Source organism: Nannobrachium achirus (assembly GCF_963921795.1).
Source record: "Nannobrachium achirus genome assembly, chromosome: 18".
In the NCBI taxonomy this organism is placed as follows: domain Eukaryota; kingdom Metazoa; phylum Chordata; class Actinopteri; order Myctophiformes; family Myctophidae; genus Nannobrachium; species Nannobrachium achirus.
In genome coordinates, this window is record NC_137825.1 from 27,391,438 (window position 1) to 27,413,186 (window position 21,749).

Sequence of the window (21,749 nt, forward strand, 5' to 3'; positions counted from 1 at the left end):
CTCTGTAAAGTCCTCAGTGTTTATTTAACAAGGAAAGTTACAGACCCACAAGGGTCCAAATGGACCCTCGTGGTCCCTGGGCCCAATGTTGAGACACAGGGTGATAGGCCTTCTCAAAGTGGATTCCAGGGACTCTGTGGGTTCCTTTATGGGGGTCTAAATTGACCCATACACGTCTGTAACTCTAACAGTATACAAATGGAACCAAATGGACCAAATGGTCCATTTGGAACACTTCTGTACACTGTCAGAGTTAAGGGAAGACCTTGAAATGTAAAGGTTTGAGAAACACTGGTATAATGCATCAAGCAGATAGATAACAGTGGGCAGACTGAACATACAGTAAATTGTAGAAAGTGTGAGCTAGTGAATGCTGGAAGAGGCAAAAGAGGGAAAGAGAGAGGAGTCCTTACCTAGCCTGGCATACAACACAGAGACATCCTGCAGTACTTCTGCTGTCGGGATGGGAGAGGACGAGCAGATGAGCTCTAGCAAACCCACGTACTGGTGCATGTTGGGGCTGGGCTCAACATTCAGCTGCAAGTACGCACACGCGCACACACACACACACACACACACACACACACACATGCACACACACACACACACACACACACGCTTTTTACAAACCACTCTTTGAGTTGCAGTTAATATCAACACAAACTAACAAATATATGTAAAGAGTGTACTGAAAAGTAGTACTTATAAGACAATAGGCTAATAAGACAAAAGGATGATGTACTGTAGCAGTGGATATTATGGATTTTACAGTATGAAATGTGTGTGACTGGAGTGTTTTCACAGTCATACAGCACATCAGGGGTCTTCTTCTGCATTTTTCAGACCAAGGACCCCTTAGTTGAGAGAGGTGAAGCAGGGACCCCCACAACCTTTTCATAGATTCTATATCGTTTAATTGTTATGTTTGTAATGTTTATGTGTATTTTCAGACATTTAACCGCTTAAACTGTCAATACCTAGTTAACTTGACCTTTCACTTTGTACTTGGTCTGCTCTTTATTCCCTCTACACCAAACCTTGTTGCTGCGAGGAGTTGTGAGCTTGTAGATTTGCCATTTTTGGCTAAAGTTCTCCTCAGAATATGGATAATAGGGTTCAAGACAAGTGGTTAGTGTAAAAATAAAAAGGGGGGAGGTTCCTATCACGCAGGTGTATTAAGGATTTGTAGTAACTCTGAGGACCCCCTGTTGAAGACCCCTGCAGTACAGTATGTACATGAAGTGATAGTGCCATTGTAATGGGAGCATGTACGACTGACATGGCGACAGGGCTCAATGCCTGCCCGTCAGCACGTTGTTGCTGTCTGAAAAGTTAACGTTTTCAGGAGAAAAACTAAAAAGAACCTGTGATTAAATGGATCCTATGTAGTTCTTATTCAGTCACAAGCTCCTGTTAATACTTTTCATAGGTTAAGTTAAGTTTACAGACAGACCGGAATGGAGACACACACACAGGACACAAAGCCCACCCTGTTGAACAGGTCCCTCATGCCCTCCAGGCGGTCGTAGAAGGGAGCCAGGACACGGGGCTCCCGCACAGAGCTGTCCGGGGAGCGCGTCAAACTGCGGTAGCGCTGGAACATGCTGGTGGAGTCGCTCCAGCACACCTCCTTTAGGTGGTAGAAGCGACCTGAACACCAGTCGCCATCTCGCCTGCGGACAAGTATGAAACCAGTCAAGACAGTCTACATTTCTACCGTCTGCCAGGAAATGCATGCATTTAATTCAGTCTGACCAGGGATATCAGGGTAAAAAGAAATGTCTAGAGGGGGAATATCAAAATAAGGGGCATGGAATTAGACCAGTGGTTAGACCAGTGGTTCTCAAAGTGGATTCCTTTAGGGGATCCTTTAGGGGATCTAAATGAACCCATACAGGTCTGTAACTCTGACAGAGTACAAATGGAACCAAATGAACCTGACGGGTTCATTTCAGGTTCATTTGGTTCCATTTGTACGCTGCCAGAGTTAAGGGGAGACCATGAAAAGTGAAGGTTTGAGAAAAACTGGATTAGACGATCATCATGAAATAATTGTGCCAGGCCTAGTTGCTGACCTGCTGTACTCGATGAAGACGGCCGGGGTGTGATGGAACAGCTCTCTCAGGCTGTCGTGGGAGCAGTTCTTGTGCAGGTAGGTGTAGACGTTGTGTATGTGCTGCGCGGTGGAGGTGAACTCTGACCCCTCGGCCTCCTCCCCAGACGGCACGGATTCTGCCTCGTCGTCCTCCGGCGGCGGTTTGACGCACCATTTCCTCAGGTAGGCGGCCAGCTCGTCCACTGACACACTGTGTCTCATGCCTTTAGTTGGAAAATGAACAGCATGATTGTCTTCTACGCAACCAGGAATGTAAAGTAATCGTTTATATGTAGCAGAGTAGCTCCAGAGCCTAATATCTTAAGATGTTTGTCTTTAGTGTCCCTTCGCATGCGGGCGACCCGGTGTATTATAAATACTATATACTATTTTGTCCCCACCAAAAACATACAGACAGAAAATAACATGAAAAAAATAATAATAATATAATAATATAATGGTTGAGCCTCCGGTGCAGGCCCGTCATGGACTCTTACCGAGAGCTTTGCTGAACTCGCTGGGCTGTGTGTCCAGGTAGCAGACGTGAGTACCCAACAGGCTGTGGACCTCAGGTGAGAACAGGTAGACAGAACTAGGACACAGGTACATGGCCTCTTGCTTTCCGCCCTCCTGCAGGAGGTAGGCTGGGACCCATTGGAGGCGGGACAAGAAGTGGAAGAAGGAGGACTTGGTGCTCCTGATTTGCCGCCCGTCGCTGTCAATCAGCTGAGCTGTGCAGTACTGGGAGTAGCGGTCACTACAGGAACAGAATAGAAGGCCAGTTCAGTGCTTGCTTGCCAAGTGAAACATTACTCAACTTCTCTGAGGAGATACATTTAACACGCCAAATGCTCATTACCCACAGCCCCTTCCAGCAGCCTCTATAGAGATCCTATAAAACCCTATACATACAGTACATGATAAGGGGGAAGGGAAATCACTTTAACTGCAGCTTAGATGTCACTTTAGAAACTCAACTTGGAAGGGATAACAGTGTGACCTACATCCTGATGCACAATATACAGTATATAAGCGGGCCATATATGTGCTAAATGACTGGGGGAGTGGAAGGCAATGGAAGGACATCTCATTTACACATTCTAGAGCAGTCTCTCGGCTCTTGCCGCTTGTCTCAAAGTGACTGTTCTGTAGGGAGAAAACGAAATATTTAGCGAAGCCTGCATATCCAACTGATCAATGGCCAACGTCTATTTCCTTCATCGTGCAAACCATTTAAAGGACATTTTGAGTGTTTAAACATTCAACACAACTGTGATTTGAATGGCCCATCACCCACCGGACGTTCGCCTCACCTGAACTGGTGACCAGAACCCACAAACATCTGCTGCAGTAGACAGCGCAGACATGTGAGTAACTAAACCCCAGCTAATCCCCCTGAATGAATTAACTGGAGTGCTACACTCTTACCAACCCGTACAAAAGGCTGATTCATGGCCACAGACACTGGGGGATGAAATGAGCTCTAACTGTTATTTAATGTCCCTGTAATCACCTGATGGACATGGGTGAGAGGATCATCTTTGATGTACCCATTCTCTCAACATCGTTATTCCACAGCATTAAAAACACTCCATTAATACACCTGCTGGTCATATTGTACAATAATTCTGGGCACGGTACAGAACAGGATATGGCCGGGTGTGTGTGTGTTTTAGGGATGGGACGATAAGCAATATTATCGTTTATCGTGATAAAAAAACTGAGTAGAAAAGGGGGGGAAGTGTTGTAAGTATCGTGAAAATCGTCCTCCGTCATGCACAGGGATTAATATACCTTTTATTTGCCGAGCTGCATATCGGTTACCACTTAAACCCTCTATTGGTAAAACGTACTTATAATATACGTACTCGATACTCAATCTTTTTTTCACACTCTACCAAATCTCTTTGCCAAAAAATAGCAGATCTACAAGCTCAAACGTGAATGCTGGGGATATTTAGATTATCACGATAATATCGTAAATCGTCTTTGGTTGCAATAATAGTGATATGCAATTTTCATTTAGTCCCATCCCTAGTGTGTGTGTGTGTGTGTGTGCGTAGATGGGTGTTCATTAGATTTTTTTATTACCCAGTATCCCAGTTTGTCTCCAGCAGCTCCAGCAGAGCTCGCCTCTGCTCCAGAAGCCGAGGGGCAGGCAGCTGTGCGGTGGCCAGGCTGTGGAACTCCTGGCTGGGGAAGTCGTCCAGCACGCAGGCCCCGTCCCCTTGGCACGGCGCCCACTGTCTACTCTCCACCGCCCAGGGGCTGGAGGCCTGAGAGGGGTGAGAGAGAGAGAGGGAATCAGACGCGAGGGCCCCCGAAGATCAAAGGATAAAGGATGTGGGGGCTGGTTCTGTGCTGGTTTAGGAGTGATTTTAACTGCGGACCTCTAAGCATTGGTTTGGTTTTTCCACAGGCTAGAGAGAGCCACGTAATTCGCAATGGAAAAGCGGCAGTACTTTTCCTAGACAAGACTGCGTAGAGTTGATGATCTATGGGTGTGAAAACAAAAACTCCACCAGGTCAGGTAGGTCATGGTGGCGCTAAATGTGAAAAGGGTGCCTTCTTTGGCCTTTAACGGCAATGTGACGCTGCATGGATGATTGTGAGGCATTTTGTTCAAAAAATGTGTTTGGCAAAAGTCGACCTGCTGGTGGCGCTATAACAGGCCAATGTGAAAAGAGTGGCATTTGTTCCTTGACCTAGTGGGAATGTGCATGCAGAATCTCTCTGTAATTACAAGCTGCATTCATGATTTAAGGCATTTTGTTCAAAATGGACCAATCCTGCAAACTTTGGAAGCCAATGTTAGCCAATTAGGATAGAATATGAAATATCGGACAGATCCGTCTTGATCACATAACTATAGAGATACTGTGTACTGATTTGCATGATTTTTGGATAAAATCTCAAGGAATAATAGAAAAATATTGTTTTACATAAGTCGCCTCCTGGTGGCGCTATAAAAGGCAGATATGAAAAATGCAGGGCAAAGGTTTTTCCTTGGCCTCTAGGGAGTGCACAAAGTTGTACAATGATCAGTGGAGTTATAGGTAAAAACACAAATTGGCCTGTTATAGCGCCACCATGAGGCTGATTAGATTTTTTTTAAAGCGGCATTTATTCCTCTGCCTATTGGGAATGTGCATGCACAATTTCACCAAAATCGTACACTGCGTTCATGATTTCAGGCATTTTATTCAAAATGGACCAATCCTGCAAACTTTGGAAGCCAGTTTTAGCCAATCAGGATGGAATATGGAAAATCGGACAGATCCATGTTGATCACATAACTGTAGAGATACTGTCTACCGATTTGCGTGATTTTTGGACAAAATCTGTAGGAATACTGGCAAAAGTTAGTTTAGCAAAAATCTGCCTCCTGGTGGCTCCTGGTGGCGCTAGAACAGGCCCAGGAGATTTGGATATAGTCTCACAGCACTGCTCGTCGGTGCTGGAGCATTTAACACTACGGTGTAGACCGTTCTACTTGCCCAGGGAATTTCCTTGTGTGTTGCTGACGGCTGTTTACATCCCACCAGAAGTGAGTGCATCCGAAGCTATGGACGAGCTGAGCGATGTCATAGGCAAGCAGGAAAATAAGCACCCGGAAGCCATATCAATCGTGGCTGGGGACTTTAACCACTGCAACTTGAAATCGGTGCTGCCACACTTTTACCAGCACGTTAAGTGCCCAACAAGGAAGGAAAGGACGCTGGATCATTGTTATTCCACCATCAAGGCTGCCTACAGAGCGGTCCAACGGCCCCACTTTGGGAAATCTGACCACCATGCGGTGCTACTGCTACCTGCCTACAAGCAGAGAATGAAGAGCGAGCAACCCAAGGAGAGGTCTGTTCAGTGCTGGTCCACAGATAATGTATCTAAACTACAGGGCTGCTTTGAATCGACAGAATGGTCCATCTTCAAAGACTCAGCCACAAGTTTGGATAACTACGCTGACACTGTCACCAGCTATGTTAAATTCTGTGTGGATAATTGCATCCCAGCGCGAACCGTTCGCTCTTATCCCAACGAGAAGCCGTGGATGAACCATGATACTCGTCTGAAGTTGAGAGAGCGCCGAGCCGCTTTTCAATCTGGGGACGAGGAACGGTACAAAAAATCCAGATACGACCTGAGGAGGGCGATCAGAGACGCTAAGAGACAATATAGGGACAAACTGGAGAACAACTATAGTGGCTGTGACGCACGGCGTATGTGGAGAGGGCTGCAGGCGATCACGGATTACAAACCGAAGCCGGCTGTTATTAACACCTCGGACTCTCTACCGGACGAATTGAATAACTTTTTCGCCCGCTTTGAAACTCACAACACGGACCCAGTTACACCGGTGCGGGGAACACCCGGTGCGGTGGAGCTGCAGGTGACACAACGAGATGTGAGTAAAACTTTTAAAAGCGTTGGGACTCATAAGGCGGCCGGCCCTGACGGGATTGCCTCACGTGTCCTTAAGTTGTGTTTCGACCAGCTTTCGGGAGTCTTTACTGACATTTTTAATATGTCACTGTCATTGTGTGTGGTACCGTTGTGTTTTAAGGAAACCATAATTGTACCCATAGCAAAGAAAAAACCTGTCGCATGTCTTAATGATTATCGCCCTGTGGCTTTGACCTCTGTTCTTATGAAGTGTCTGGAAAAAATGGTTATATCACATATAACGCACATTATCCCTGCCAATACTGATCCATTACAGTTTGCATACTGTGCTAATAGATCAGTCGATGATGCTATTTCTCTCGCACTACACATTGCCTTGAAACATCTGGAGAATAGGAACTCTTATGTCAGACTACTCTTCATAGATTATAGCTCTGCCTTTAACACGATTGTACCATCTAAGCTTGTGTTGAAACTCAGGGGTCTAGGTCTTGGCAGTAGTATCTGCAACTGGCTGTTTGACTTTTTGACAGGCAGGCCACAATCTGTACGAATAGGGAACAAGCATTCATCTAAGATATTGACCAGGACTGGAGCGCCCCAGGGCTGCTGCCTCAGTCCCTTGTTGTATAGTCTGTTCACCTATGATTGTGTTGCCAGGTGTGGCAATAATTCTATTCTCAAATTTGCAGATGACACCACGGTTATAGGACTAATATCCAACGATGATGAGAGGGCCTATAGGAGGGAAATTGAAGAGCTAACCCTATGGTGCCAGAATAACAATCTCTCTCTAAATGTTAGTAAAACAAAAGAGATCATCGTTGACTTTAGGAAGTCTAAAGTCAATCACAGTCCCTTAACCATAAATGGTTCACCTGTAGACATAGTGGACAGTTTCAAATTCCTGGGTGTTCACATAACAAACGCACTCACATGGTCTCAAAACAGCGAAGGTATCCTTATGAAAGCGCAGCAGCGATTGTACTTTCTGAGGCGCCTCAGGAGATTTGGCCTGAGCACCAAGGCTCTTGTTAATTTCTATCGCTGTACCATAGAAAGTGTTTTGACAGGATGCATCACAGTGTGGTTTGGTAACGTGACTGTTCAAGACAGTACACAGTTACAGAGAATTGTGAAGAAAGCTGCCAAAATCATTGGCACAGAATTACCACAGCTACACACAATCTATAACACACGCTGTAAGAAAAAGACAGAGAACATCTTAAAGGACAGCTGTCACCCCGCCCATTCCCTGTTCTATCTCCTCCCATCCAAAAAACGTTACCAGAGCATCAAATCTCACACCACCCGTTTCAGTAATAGTTTTTATGCTCAAGCAATCAGGATGCTTAACGAAGAGATGGAAGCGAGACGTAGGTAGTCATGTGCAAGATACGCAGTTTTTAAACTGTACACTGTTACACTGTATGGTTGTTTTGTTGTTTTTGGGTTGTCCTGGGTGACCTGTTGTTGTCGTGTTTTTTTGTGTGTAATAAGGCTGAGAGTGCTCTTGGCACAAGCATTTCAATGTATGTCTATACCTGTATGGATGTGCATTTGACTAATAAAACTGAACCTGAACCTGAACCATGTGAAGATTTTGGGGCAGAGGTTCTGAATTGGTATCCAGGGAGTGTGTGTGCACAGTTTGGCAGCGACCGGGCCAACGGCGCCGGAGATTAGCTGGTAACAGACGGACGGACGCACACACAGACGGACAGGGGCGAAAACATACTCTCCCCCATGCCTTCGGCTGGTGGAGACAATAAAAAGGGATCATACTATAGAAGCAACTCATCTTGAGAGGAGAGCGTCAGATTGACAGAGTAGCTGTCAACACAATACCCTCCTCCCTGCAGCACAGGCTAATTCAGGCAGCAGGCATCGTCTGACCTGAGCAACCTTGACCTGATCCAGTGCGCACACCGGCGCTCACCTGCTGTTTGTGCTCTCCGGCCGTGGATCTGTCTGGCCTGAGTATGAGTCATAACTGTTAGTGCCTTCATCCCGCCGTTACGGATTACTGCTGCCTGGCTCCACTTCCAAACACACTGTGGAAATCTATCGCAGCAGGGTCTCCCCCACCCCCTACAGTCTTAATGCAACCGGTGTATATTGAGCCTCATTCGTGCATTAGTGTTTTATCCTTGGTCTAACCCATTGGGTGTGCTCTCCCAATAGCATATGCACTGCAGTAACAGCACCACAACACCACTGTTATAACAAGATGAACATTAATGGTAGTGAAGTTGTATAATTAATTTAAGTTCCTGTAAACAACTTGAGAGCTTTATAGCCAGCTCCACTTCTCAATAGAAACTAAGGGCTTGTCAAACTCAAGACTGTCACAAGTGTATTCATTTATTGATATGTATAGTCTCCACAAAGCAACTTAAAACAGTCTGGGGTGCGCACAAAAGCCAGAGTAGATGTTAAAAGAAGTGTTTTAAAGTGAAATAACCCTTAAAGGGTATGGACAAGGTTATGAGGCAGAGAAAGAAAATAGTGCTTCAGCAAAAGAATTATGATAGCTGGCATAGTTGACCTTGACAAGACACTCACACACACTCTCACTCTCTCTCTCTTTCTCTCTCTCTCTCTCTCTCTCTCTCACCAGTTCTGTAGTGGTGAGGGTGCGTCTCTCCTTTCGGATGATCAGGTGGTCTCGCACACCAAGCCTGCTGAACAGCTGCCTCCATCCTTCTACGTCACCGTCTGTCTCCACGTAGCAGGGACTCAGCAACGCCCAATCATAGCCTGGTGGAGTACGTAGAGGTGTGTGTGTGTGTGGGGGGGGGGGGGGGGGGGGGGGGGTTGATGCAGACGGAGGGAGGATAAAGCATGAGTCAGATGAAGACAGAAGTGTGAGAGCGAGACAGAGATGAAGGGGGAGATGAAAGTTAAATTAACGAGCTGTGACATACAGTACCTGCCATCACATAAGCTATTTGTATGTACATGTCTTTATTTATCTATGGTTTATCTTTAGCCCCTGCAGGGCAACCACAGCCGTGACGTGCGCGATGACTCTCGTGCGTGTCATCACTATGCGCCAGAAGGCCTTGGCTTCCATTACCTCTAGGCTAATGTTATTGTTAGAAGCAAATTTGGCCGCAAATAAAGGCTTCCACAAAAGCATAGATTCAGAGTAAATGGGCTTCAAAGTTGGCCATCTGCTTTGGATTACATTGAATAAATCGGGGGAAAATGCGGTTAGCGATCGCGGTAAACAACGCCCCCCTCGGACCACCTACAGCGTCAATAATCAGCTCACGGTAAGGACCAAAGCATTGCGTTGCTAGCCAACAAAAAGAGCCGGACTAGTTCGGGATCGGCACTCCGGATTGCGTCCCTAGCCGACAAAAAGCCGAACTAGTTCTTGGCACTATAAGGGTTAATTTGGATCAGGGATCTCCATATATGGTCAGAAAAAGGAACAATCAACCGGGCCAAAGCGCAAGATTCTCTCCAGCTGCATATGTTCATGTACCGGGCAGTTTGTTGGGCAGGTCCATGTTGTTGTACTGTGCAGAGAAGTGCACCCTGTCCTGTGCCGGGCACATCAGACCCCTGTTGGTCAGCACGGGAACTGCGGTGCCTGAATACTCCTCACTGGAAGTGGAGTGCTGCTTGATGAACACCAGGTAGCTCACTGCCACCGCCTCAGGCTTGGACTTTACAGAGGAAAGAGAAAGAGGAAGGTAAGGGATTGAAAGAATGTGAGAGTGAAAGAGAGAATGTGGGAGCGACGGGAACAACAGAGAGAGGAGAGAGGTCAGAGTGAGCGAGCGGAGAAAAAACATTCGCGTGCGTCTATTAGTTTTGGGGTTCAAAAGCGAGTTTCAACTGGCAAACGGTAAAGTAGTTAGTCTTTTGAATAACACATATTTATTCTTCTTTTGAAATTGTGTAGTCTTGGTTTGTCTTAGTCAACTAAATTAACAGTTAAAAAAAAAGTAAAAAAGTAGCGCCAAACATTTCATAATATAAGACAATATATAAGGTTCCCAAAGTGGGGCCTGGACCCTCAGGGGGTCTCATAGCTAAATGATTGATAGTTATGAAACCATTAGGACAACTGCCATAAGGGATTCGAAAGGATTCGTGAGGGATATGCGGATTCCCCTTCTCATTCAAATGAAATCCTGTTACCTTCCAGCTGCCGTTCCTCAGTGCAGGGTAGATGTGTTGCTCCAGAAGCTGCTGGGGCTGCAGCTCGTGGACCCCCAGCCTCCTCAGCAGCTCTCGTACCTGCTGGCTCTCCAGTGGATCCACGCAGCTCAGCAGAGTGGGGTGCACCACACTCACGTCCTTGTACAGTGCAGAGAATGGGCCTGGAGAGAGAGAGAGAGACAGACAAGACAAAGCCAATGTATTGTAGCAATGCTTGGAGAAACACATCTTCATTCTTACAGACTGTATCCATTTGCAACATACTGTAACACACACACACACACACACACACACACACACACACACACACACACACACACACACACACACACACACACACACACACACACACACACACACACACACACACACACACACACACACACACACACACACACACACACACACACACACACACACACACACACTCTATACTGTACATATTATTGGAGACATCTGTTGTGTGATTGTGATTAATAAATTAAATTAATACACATTGCGAAAATATCACTCCATCAATCAATAATTTAATCTCATAATTAAATTAATTATTTTCAATGCGGAACTGTGCTGGCGAACAAAATCTTCTTTCTGCCGGGATTCTCTGACAGTGTGGGGAATGCTGGAGATGGAGTTTGTTGGAAACCTAGCTTTGCCGTCACACTTCACATTTCTGTGTACCATCGAAGGTCACTGTTTTACTGTTGTGTTTGTTTCTTTTCTAGATGAACATGTATATATTCTTTTCAATGCAGTTTTAAGCCGTACCACGTAGGCTCTGCTGCCTGACAGTGTGTCGCGGGTTTGAGTCCCGTGCCCAACGACCTTTGCTGCAAGTCACTCCCCAAAGGCATAAAAGCCCCAAAACAATCTTACAATCTTAAAAAAAAAAAGAAAAAAAAAAAAAAAGAAAAAAAAAGTAAAAGCCTACCAGTCTGAGCTTTGGCTTTCTGTTTCCTGGTGGTGGTGGTTTCCTCCATGGGGAAGAACACGCCCTCGCCACTCAGTGCCACCAGGCGTCCGTCAGCCAGTGGGATTATGGGTAGATCCTGGAGGGTCTGCAGGACGGAGTCTGCTTCTCCATAGCCATGCTCCAGAGCACGGAAGTTACACACCAGCAGCCGGGCCAGCTGGCGTAGGCCACTCTCTATAAGACACACCAAGCAATAGGGGTGGGCAATATGGTGATAAATATCATTGAGACGATACAATGTCTCCACGATATTCCTTTTCAGAGATATCGTATATATATATTGTGATACAATGAGGGATCCATATAAAAATCCTTTTGAATTGTTAATACAGGGATTCATTGCAGAATTCATTTAAACCTGCATTTTCATCTAAACCAGTAAGACTCCCTAATCGGGAGATAAGCGACCGTCAGGTCGCAGCGTGATTTTAGGGCAAAATGTGTAGGAGCAGTGTCCAAAAATGTCTTTGAAAAAATTGGCCAGATGGTGGCGCTATATGGGACAGATCCATGTTGATGACATGAGTGTAGACATACTGTGTACCGATTTGCGTGATTTTAGGGCAAAATCTGTAGGAGCAGTGTCCAAAAATGTCTTTAAAAAAATGGGCCTGATGGTGGCGCTATATGAGACAGATTCATGTTGACGGCTCTCTTGGTGCCGCCGAGGCGGACGCGTGGGTACCGGCCCAATTAGTGCGCACAGTGTTACAATAATACATCGATGTCCTTGACTAAAGAAATGTTGACTATTAGTCATAGGAATTTGTCGGGAAGGTGATTAGCTGTTTTAATAAAACAAATTGTGTTTGCAAAATACAATAATGCAGGGTGTCCTTGTCTCAAGAAATGCTGACTATTAGTCATAGGAATTTGTCAGGAAGGAAAACAAATTGTGTTTGCAAAATACAATAATGTAGGTTGACGATACTGGGAAATGAACATTCTGAGATCGAGGGAGAAAAGCTTTATATCATGGCTTCACAAGAGATGTGCATGGAAAAAACACAACTAACAAAGTCTTGGTCAACTAAGACCAAACTGACGGATTAATGACCCTTGAAAAACCCTCCTCCCGGGGCGCCGATAGCTTATTAAGGCCCACATGTGCTCTGATGCCTGACAGAGATTAAATTCCAGAGTCCGGCGGATCTTTGCTGCATGTCACTCCCCGGCTCTCTCCCCCCGTTTCCTATCAATCTTCACTGTGTGTACTATCAATCAATAAATAAAACAATCCTCTCATCCCCACACCTGAACAAATGCCTTCTCCTTGCGTCAGCTCCTTAGCCATGGCGGTGGTTACCGTGGTAACATCAGAGCCCCTGAGCTGTCGCACTCCCAGGTGTGAGAGCAGGGAGATGGGCGGGGCAGGACACAGGCCCGGGTGCAGATAGGCCAGTGACAGGTGCCTGTCAAGTTCCTCTCTGCCAATCACTTCACGGATCACAGCGTCCTGGCAGACAGCCACCTGGGATGGCAGTTTGAACATGACCTGGCCATCTAGAGGACAGAGGACAAGAAGAACTGGACTGGTAAGACGAGCTGACCTTTTTCCACCTTTTTTTGGTGTTTTGATTAATATGAGCACAGCGCTGATATTTGGGGTGAATTCTGGAGGGCAGGTTGCATTTGAAAGATGAGTGGGACAAAACAACATAACAAGGAACAGAATAATAAAACATAATTTGGCAGAGAGACAGCCAGCTACATCAATAGACACAAGCACATGGTTACAGAAACGGGTGGGGTGTTGTTGGTGGTGGTGGGTGGTAGACCTACCTGAGCCGAGTGTAGGTAGGAAGGCTTTGCCCTTGAGCAGCTGTATAATCTGCCCGGCAACAGGCTTGAAGAAATCAAGCACCTCATCGGGCAAGGGGACAAACTGCAGGAAGTGACATAGGCCCTTCAGCCCACTGAACTCTGGGTGGTCCTGTAGCAGGGGGGGGGGGGGGGGGGGGCAAAATAGGTTGAGGTTGTTCCAGGTGGTCCCCAGCTAAATAATGGCGAGTCTGTAACCAAATGGACCCTTATAGATCTTTAACTCTTGAGAGTGTAAAATGAAACCAAATGGACCCGTTAAATTATTATTGTTAAACCATCTGCTTTGCTTAATTTACAAGAAGTCTACCCAATTAGAGAACGTAGAAGAATTGTTATTTTGATTGTCCCGTTATCGGTCCTATGGTACAAACATCGGGGACTTGCCATAAGTCCGAAGGTTCATTAGTCCGAATTTAGTTAGGTTTACTGAGGTTAGGGTTAGGGTTAGAGTTAGGCATAGTATTCTTAACAAATTCGGACTAATGAACCTTCGGACTAATGAACCTTCGGACCAATGCTATGGCACCCAAACATCAATATAGCATGGAATTGTGGACAAAGGCTTATCCAACGATAACAAAATATTGGGCCTGAGAGGCTAAATATCGTCAAATGGTGGTGGGTCCGTGGCTCTAATGCAGAATAGGTAACGGATTAATGATCTTACAGTGAAGACATCCATGGCCTGCAGGAAGAGTTGGGGTATCTCAGAGCGAAGCCACTGGTTCCACGAACTGTCTCTGTCCACGTCTTCACGTGAAGACGGGATGTCAAAGTCACCTAGAGACAGTGGCAGGAGAGATGACAGTAAGCCATGAATCCCATGATCCCCGTTAATACTTGACTAGGGCTGTCACGATTATGACATTTTACATGACGATTAATTGTCACTCAAATGATTGCGATTAACGATTTAATTGTGTTTTTGTCATTGAAAATTACATTTCTGTTTGGCTTGTAGGCTTTGAAGTTGCACATGGTAGATACGACAAAACCTAAATATACAAAGAAAAGACTGACATTATACTTAAAAAAGAACATTGATAGTGGAAATAGCCGATCTACAAGCTCACAACGCGCCGCGTCAACATGTAAACGATTATGACGATTATGTCAAAATGATTGCGATTATGTCAAATAATTGCGGTTAGACGATTATTATGTAATAATTGTTACAGGCCTAAAGTTCCCTGTTAATTCTTGACACTGTGTGATCTGTCCATGGCGTCACCTTGGACGATGAAGCGGAAGCCAAAACTGCGGAGGGGCAGGAAGGCAAAGACGGGCTGTTTCTGAGGCTGGGTTCTGATGTCACTTCCTGTGATGTCATCTCCCAGCTGGAAGGCCAGGGCAAGCTCTGTGGACTCCACCTCCTCTTTGATCTGAAGGCAAAACACACAAAAAACATCATTTTCAGCCAGCCAGCTGCTGAGGTGAAGGTCTTTACTAACGGTACAATTTCAAAGGTCAAAAAAAAAAATCTGATTGGCCCAGGGAATGGACGTTTGTCTAACTAACTATGGGGTCTTCAACGTTTTCAGGCCACGGATCCTTAGTTGAGAGAGAAATGAAGCGGGGACCCCCACAACCTTCTCATAGATTCCATATAGTTTCATCGTTTGACAGCACAATCATCACTGTATTTTGGATTCATGTCAATCTGTGTTTTCAGATATGTAACCACTTGAACCGTCAATACTTAATAAACTTGACTTTTCACTATGTACTTAGTCTGCTCTTTCTCCCCTCTACAACCAAACCTCTTTGCCAAAAAATAGCCGATCTACAAGCTCACAACGCCTCGCAGCATGAGGTGTTGAGCTTGTAGATCTGCTATTTTTGGCTCAAGTTCTTCTCAGAATAAGGACACTAGGGTTCACATGGTTAATATAAAAAATGTGAAAAAGGTTTCTATCACACAAAGATTCGGAGGACCCCCTATAGTAACTCTGAGGACCCCCTAGGGTTCCAGGACCCCCTGTTGAAGACCCTTGGTCTAACTGACAGTTCATTACGCAGAGATGCACTTTGACGTTTGAAATCTGTTCCGGAGGTACAGAATCTCTCATCTCCAAGTCTTAACTTGCTCTGGACCATTTCTTTTCTTACATAACCTAACTCCAGGCAACTGGAAACTCTCCCTCTCTCCCTCAGAGTGAGATATAAGAGAATATAGAAGATCTCTGAACAAGATAGGCAGGTTCAGGATGGAAAAGGCTATTTCTACCTGACAGCTTATTAAGCATTACCCAACTGCTGTCTGGTGAAGCTGTGTGTGTGTGTGGGTGTGTTTACGCCAAAGTCTTTGTGTGTGTCTGTCTGGATCATTGTCCTCAGATTGTTTTCTATACCGGTGGTAGAAATCAAATCACAATGGCTGGCTAATGAGTGAATTTGCATTAGGCAGCGCACACACACACACACACACACACACACACGCACACGAACACGCACACGGCCGCTTGACTCTGGAGGAGGCAGACAGAGAAATGCTTATATAAGAGAGACAGTGCAGGTCAGCAGAGAACAGACTTTCTGCCCGAGTGGGTTTCATTTCATTTAATCTCTGGAAGAGGTGTTGCCTCGTTCCTGTTAAACAAAGGACACAACCACTCTCCATCAAAGCAAAGAGACAGAACCGGGGGAGTGTGTGTGTGTGTGTGTGTGTGTGTGTGTGTGTGTGTGTGTGTGTGTGTGTGTGAGTGCGTGCGTGCGTGCGTGGGTGGGGGGGCGGTAGTACCTTCTTGGGAAGCAGTGCGCGTTTGACCACGAGCCATCGTTCTGTCCCTTCCGTGTGTTCCACCTCCAGCACATTGTGACTCAGGTCTCTTCGAGTCATAGTCACAGCCTCCTTTTTACTCTGCCAAGAGATAAAGGGGGAGAGGGCAGTAGAGAGGGAGAGAGAGAGGGGATAGAAGTTGCATTGTGCGTACATGGTTCTATCCGTTGGCATGTGTGTATCATATGTACAGGTAAACGGCATGAGTGATTTGGGTCTACAAGAGAGTATGCATGTACTGTATGTATCACTGTCTACATGACTGAGAGCATGATTGCTGTGCATGCAAGAAGAGAACATGCATGCGTATTCATATTGATTATGATATCCATCAGAATCAAGATGGTCAAGAGTGGTTTATTTGTCACTCACGCAGGTACAAGTAGTGAAATGTTGGTTGGCCATGTTCCACAAACATGACAACATAAATATACTTAGGGATGTAAAACTATAAGATGGGTTTAACATACAGGTAGAACAGGAGGTATGATAAACCTCTTAAAGCAGGTATATCTTTAGCAGCGTTGGGAAATGTGCAGGATGGCAGAAGGCATACATACATATACATGAATTTCACTTGTCTATGTACATTGTGCAAGTATAACATTTTGAGCAGCTGCTCTGGATTCATAGTTTGAATTCAGTTTTAGTTTTTTTGACCTGTCCTCATTCAGGGCTCTGACAGCTGCAGGGAAAACATCTCTCATTTGTATGTGTGTGTGTGTGTGTGTGTGTGTGTGTGTGTGTGTGTGTGTGTGTGTGTGTGTGTGTGTGTGTGTGTGTGTGTGTCTGTGTGTCTGTGTCCCTTTGCATGCATTCGTGGGTGCACATTAACCCTAGCACCCATATTCTCTGGGAACATTCACCCTCAAAATAGTAGATCCGATCTGATCGTCTATTTTCAACTAAGAGATTTGGAGTAGATCGAGAACAAAGTGTTGAGGGTCTATAGCCAGGGAACCACAAGCCCAGAATGGGAGATGACCTGTGATGTCATGCCGGACCTTTTATTTCTGTTTTATCTATTAGTTTGGTCATTAAGGTCCACAGAATGAGAGGCCTGCTCTGCCGGAAACATCGCGAAAAAAAAGTGACTCCACTATACAGGAAAAGAAAAATATTTAAAAAAGAAATAAATCTCTTTAACTCATACAGTGCCTATCCCGAACTATTTGGGCCGTATTAACGTCCTGAGTGCCTATCCCGAACTAGTTCGGGATATATATATATATTTTTTTTTTTGTAAAAAAAAATTACTTTTTTTTTTGGAAGTTACTTTTTTTTTTGAACCCCACTATATTCTGTTTACACGGCCCGTGAGAGCGTCGCGCCGCCGATATTTACCATCCACTCCAATGCAATCCAGGATCTTTAGAGCTCATTTTCTCTGTTCCAAGCATATCCATGAGGTGTGCAAGGTTTAATCATGGCTAAATCGCCGAAAATAGGTCTTCTAAAATGCTTGGTAGCCAATAGCTAACTTCAAGCTAACTTCATCCTATTCCTGTAAATGAACAGAGGAAAGTGTTCTGGTGCATCATGGCTGCGCAGGGCTTGTGCATGTAACAGTGTATCTTTATTAAGTGTGCCTGCCATGCAATGGCAAAACACTTATTGTAATCCGCCATACTTAAGTAATTAAGTTCCTTGCAAATTTCGGCACGTAATAAGTGCCGCACGATTTACGCCACCGCCGCAATATATACATCAAAACGTGCGGCTCGGCCGGGAATGGGGTGCTATTACTTTTCTAAGAGAAAAGTTGTATCGTTTAATTGATATTAATTTATTAGTGAATTAATTTTACCCATTGACTTATAATGGGAATCGCAAAAACTCACATTCAATATTTTTTTTCTCGCAAACCATAGGGGCTACAGTTTCAAAACTTGGAGAGGAGATTTATAATGATATCAAGGATTAAATAAAAAATAATTTCGTCAGTTGGCCTCATGGTGGCGCTATAACAGTCCACTTTACCTTTCGGCCTGTAACTCTTGAACCGTGGGTCGGAAAATTAAAATTCCCTTTTCCCTGGATTCCTTGGGTCATGACGCATCTCCTCATATAGGCCACGCCCATTTGCGTCAGGATAGATTTTCCGCCATTTTGAATTTTCTTCAAAACACACTTTTTGCTCCTTTTCCTACATATTTTCTCCAAATGTCACAAAAATCGATACACACGATCTATGGACTCATGCGATAAACATATTTAAACGATATTTTGATAGTCCATACCGTTCTTCCGTAACAGGGTTCCAAAGTTAGCGGGAGGAGCCCGTTTTGTAAGAAGTAGCCATAAATCACAAACGAAACATCCATAGGGGGCACCACAAACGCGCAAAACGTAACCGCTAATGCTAATGCTAACAAATGCTAATGCTAACACATGCTAATGCTAACAAATGCTAATGCTAACAAATATGCTAATGTTAACACATACAAGGTTGCACACACTTAGCGAGCTGCAGGCACACTTAAAATTTCTTAGAAATTTTCTTTTCTAGTGATGAATTCTTTGGCCACTGGGCGCCCTCTAGTGGTGAAAGCTGGCACTGATAGGGTTAAGTAGCATGTAGGGGTTCTTCATGATTCTGAATCCATTGCAAGCATTTGTTTTGCATGAAAAGAATTCCTAGGGCAAAATCTAGGCTGTGAAAAGTGATGAGGTTTTGATGTCTCATCACTTTTCACAATTTTGGGGGGCCCAAGTAATGTTTTTCATGCAAAACAAATGCTTGCAATGGATTCAGAATCATGAAGAACCCCTAGTTTGACCCCTCACATGCTACTTAAAGAAGATGTTTTTTTCTTTTTTAAATATTTTTCATTTCCTGTATAGTGGAGTCAATAGGACAGTGAATATAACTTTTTTTTCGCTACGTTTCCAGCAGAGCAGGCCTCTCATTCTGTGGACCTTAATGACCAAACTAATAGATAAAACAGAAATAAAAAGTACGGCATGACATCACAGGTTCAACCCTATTCCTTGAGCTTTTGGGCTTGTGGGTCCCTGACTACTAAGACTAAGTGGTTAACAGACACCTGGTTGTAGATGGTGATGGAGCGTAGGCGATGCAGGAAGAGAAGCAAAGAGGGGTGAACATCATGGAACAGGTTTCTGGTCTGGTGGCTCTCTGAGCGCAGAGGCAGGCAGATCCTAGTGGTCCAGCTGGAAGGGGGGCCAGAAGGAAGCACGTTTTGGTGAGGCGCTTTGGAAAGCCAAGGCTTTAAAATAGAAACTGAGACACCGTATTAAGAATAAAGCTCTCTCTCTCTCTCTCTCCCTCCATCCAGTAGGTCTGTTGAGGTTTTTGTTATGACACTGCCATGAACTATCCCGCTGCCATGTTTTCTCCTACATTGCGTGAGTCATAGGTGCAAAAGAGCAAAAAACTTTTCTGATGTCAATATTAGAGATCCCCTTCTGAATGTTCAATAGGTATTTTTGCCCTTGGATTTTTGCACTGTTTACCGTTTACCTTGTTGTTTGTTGACTAGGGTCAATTCATGCTTACTCCGATCTCACTCGTGATAAGAGTGTCTGCTAAATGAAATTATTAATTCAATAAAATGAAAAATGTTGAGGAAATGTGTTTCTTGGGTTGCTGACAGTGGTAGCGTGCACATAAAATGCAAATACACAATCACACGGGTGAAAACAAGATAATCAGTCTGATCAGTTAGTCTCCTCATCTCACCTTTGCTCATCAATTCCATTCACGTTGGTGTCCAGCGGTCTCTCGGCCTCCACCCAGTGTGGCAGGATGTATCCCATGGGGCCGCAGTTCTTGTCGAAGCGGAGGTGAAAACCGTTGGAGTGAACCTCGGGACAGTCTGTGACTTTAAACACCGACTTGAAGCCGATGCCCTTTTGTCCTGCAATGCGTTCAGCCATCAACACCAAGACAGCATTAAACATGAGGCCATCAGAGGAATAAATACAATGAAACACTAACTGTCTAGGTTCATTTAGACATGACTTCCAACTGATTATGTTGACAAAAAATTACACTTGCAGGAAAGTCTAAATGAGCCTTTTGCTTTCATCTCATCTTAAAGGAATGACACTTGTAGACCAACATAATCATAGGCTAACAAAAAGAAGAGGAGATGTCCCCTCTGGCTGTCTGTCTGGGGTTATTATCAGCAGCGGCAGCAGGTGCCGAAGCTGACATTTCACAGCCCCAAGAAACGAAGGGACTAATTACAATGCAGCAACTTGACACTGACATTTTTGGCCTGCGTGAGCAGGAAGTAATCCCGGAACGCCACAGTAAATAAGCACGAGAGAGATAAGAGAGAGTCAACACTTGTGAGGGTTAGAAGCAGCTGGTAATCACTATTACTTTTGCATCAGGCATTGCATATCAGTAATTGGGTAATACTGACATGAGACAGATGGAGATCAAGGTGCATAGTCGATGAGGTAATAAGTGGCTCATTCAGTAGTGCCTCAAAGTAAGTTTTACAGCTTCACTGATGGCTATTACTATGTAGATGTACAGCTCATCAGCTCAAATCATGTTCAATCCAGATTCGGCTCAAACAAAGGGTCAAATTCGTTCTCCTGCTATACCACTAAAATGTGTAACGCCCTATCGAAGGCCGTAAAGGAGTGTAAATCCCTAACTTCCTTTAAAACCACTCTGAAAAACCACTTAAAGGCAGCTGCCACTCGAAACTGGTAACAATAAACCTAGCCTAACCTTAGCCTCCCCCTGACCCTTCTATTGTATACCTTTTAATTTACATTGTTTTTTTACGATGATATCTGATGATATCTACATAGTACTGTGTTCTATTCATTCAATTATATACAAGTAAATTATTTATATCCTTTTAGTTAGTCATGAAACTGTACCTTTTACTATGCAAACTTCTAATAAATACTTCAATCAATCAATCAAGACACCCTTCACACAGCTACTATACCTATGTATCCATATTGGTGTTTGCCCTTGGTGGTGCGTCCTACATCACAGATGGCCCTGATATTCTCCTCCTGAAAGCCACTCTCGTTGTTGAGAATGGTAATACAATCTCTCTCCACAACAAAAGCCAGGGCGGGTACAGTGCCGTCCAACGGGTAGCTGTTGTCATCTGCATTCTGGAACATGGGTTTGGATAGGTTACAGTTGGGAGTCAAATCGAATATACTCCATATATATGCATGTTTTTCTATGAATCTGCAACAGTAGTCGGGAGAGTAATTCATCTCTGCTGATTATAAAAATGGACCTTCACAGGTGTGGTGTGATGTGAAAACGGACAAAAAAAGAATGGCATGTGAATGAGAAGGGAGTGAGAAAACGGGTTAAAAACCTGGATGAGCTCCAGAACAAAGTGTGTGTCTTTGCTGTACAGCTCGGCAGAGAGCCGGTCCAGACTTCGGCCTAGCCTGTCCTGGTGGACCTTCATGAGATTCTGGCCCTCGGCATTCAACTCCACGCCAATACCGAACTCGCTTTTCCTGTAAAAACAACATGGAGGTTG

The 21,749-nt window shown here is 44.7% G+C and overlaps 1 protein-coding gene across 6 annotated transcripts in view; it reads right to left on the bottom strand.

The window, feature by feature from the left end:
• LOC308303675 (uncharacterized protein) overlaps nt 1-21,749 on the bottom strand; it is a 58,860-nt gene that overhangs the window by 14,745 nt on the left and 22,366 nt on the right. For all 6 annotated transcript variants that reach the window (XM_080748128.1, XM_080748127.1, XM_080748129.1 and 3 more), the window contains 18 exons: nt 21,579-21,726; nt 21,189-21,363; nt 19,955-20,132; nt 19,299-19,425; nt 16,213-16,332; nt 14,704-14,854; nt 14,140-14,252; nt 13,431-13,581; nt 12,903-13,151; nt 11,607-11,822; nt 10,655-10,836; nt 9,993-10,176; nt 9,117-9,259; nt 4,187-4,371; nt 2,593-2,852; nt 2,076-2,319; nt 1,490-1,673; nt 414-537 (listed from right to left, as the gene is read on the bottom strand). In XM_080748128.1, the coding sequence (XP_080604254.1) occupies nt 414-537; nt 1,490-1,673; nt 2,076-2,319; nt 2,593-2,852; nt 4,187-4,371; nt 9,117-9,259; nt 9,993-10,176; nt 10,655-10,836; nt 11,607-11,822; nt 12,903-13,151; nt 13,431-13,581; nt 14,140-14,252; nt 14,704-14,854; nt 16,213-16,332; nt 19,299-19,425; nt 19,955-20,132; nt 21,189-21,363; nt 21,579-21,726 (3,134 nt within the window). The remainder of the gene's footprint in view (nt 1-413; nt 538-1,489; nt 1,674-2,075; nt 2,320-2,592; nt 2,853-4,186; nt 4,372-9,116; nt 9,260-9,992; nt 10,177-10,654; nt 10,837-11,606; nt 11,823-12,902; nt 13,152-13,430; nt 13,582-14,139; nt 14,253-14,703; nt 14,855-16,212; nt 16,333-19,298; nt 19,426-19,954; nt 20,133-21,188; nt 21,364-21,578; nt 21,727-21,749) is intronic.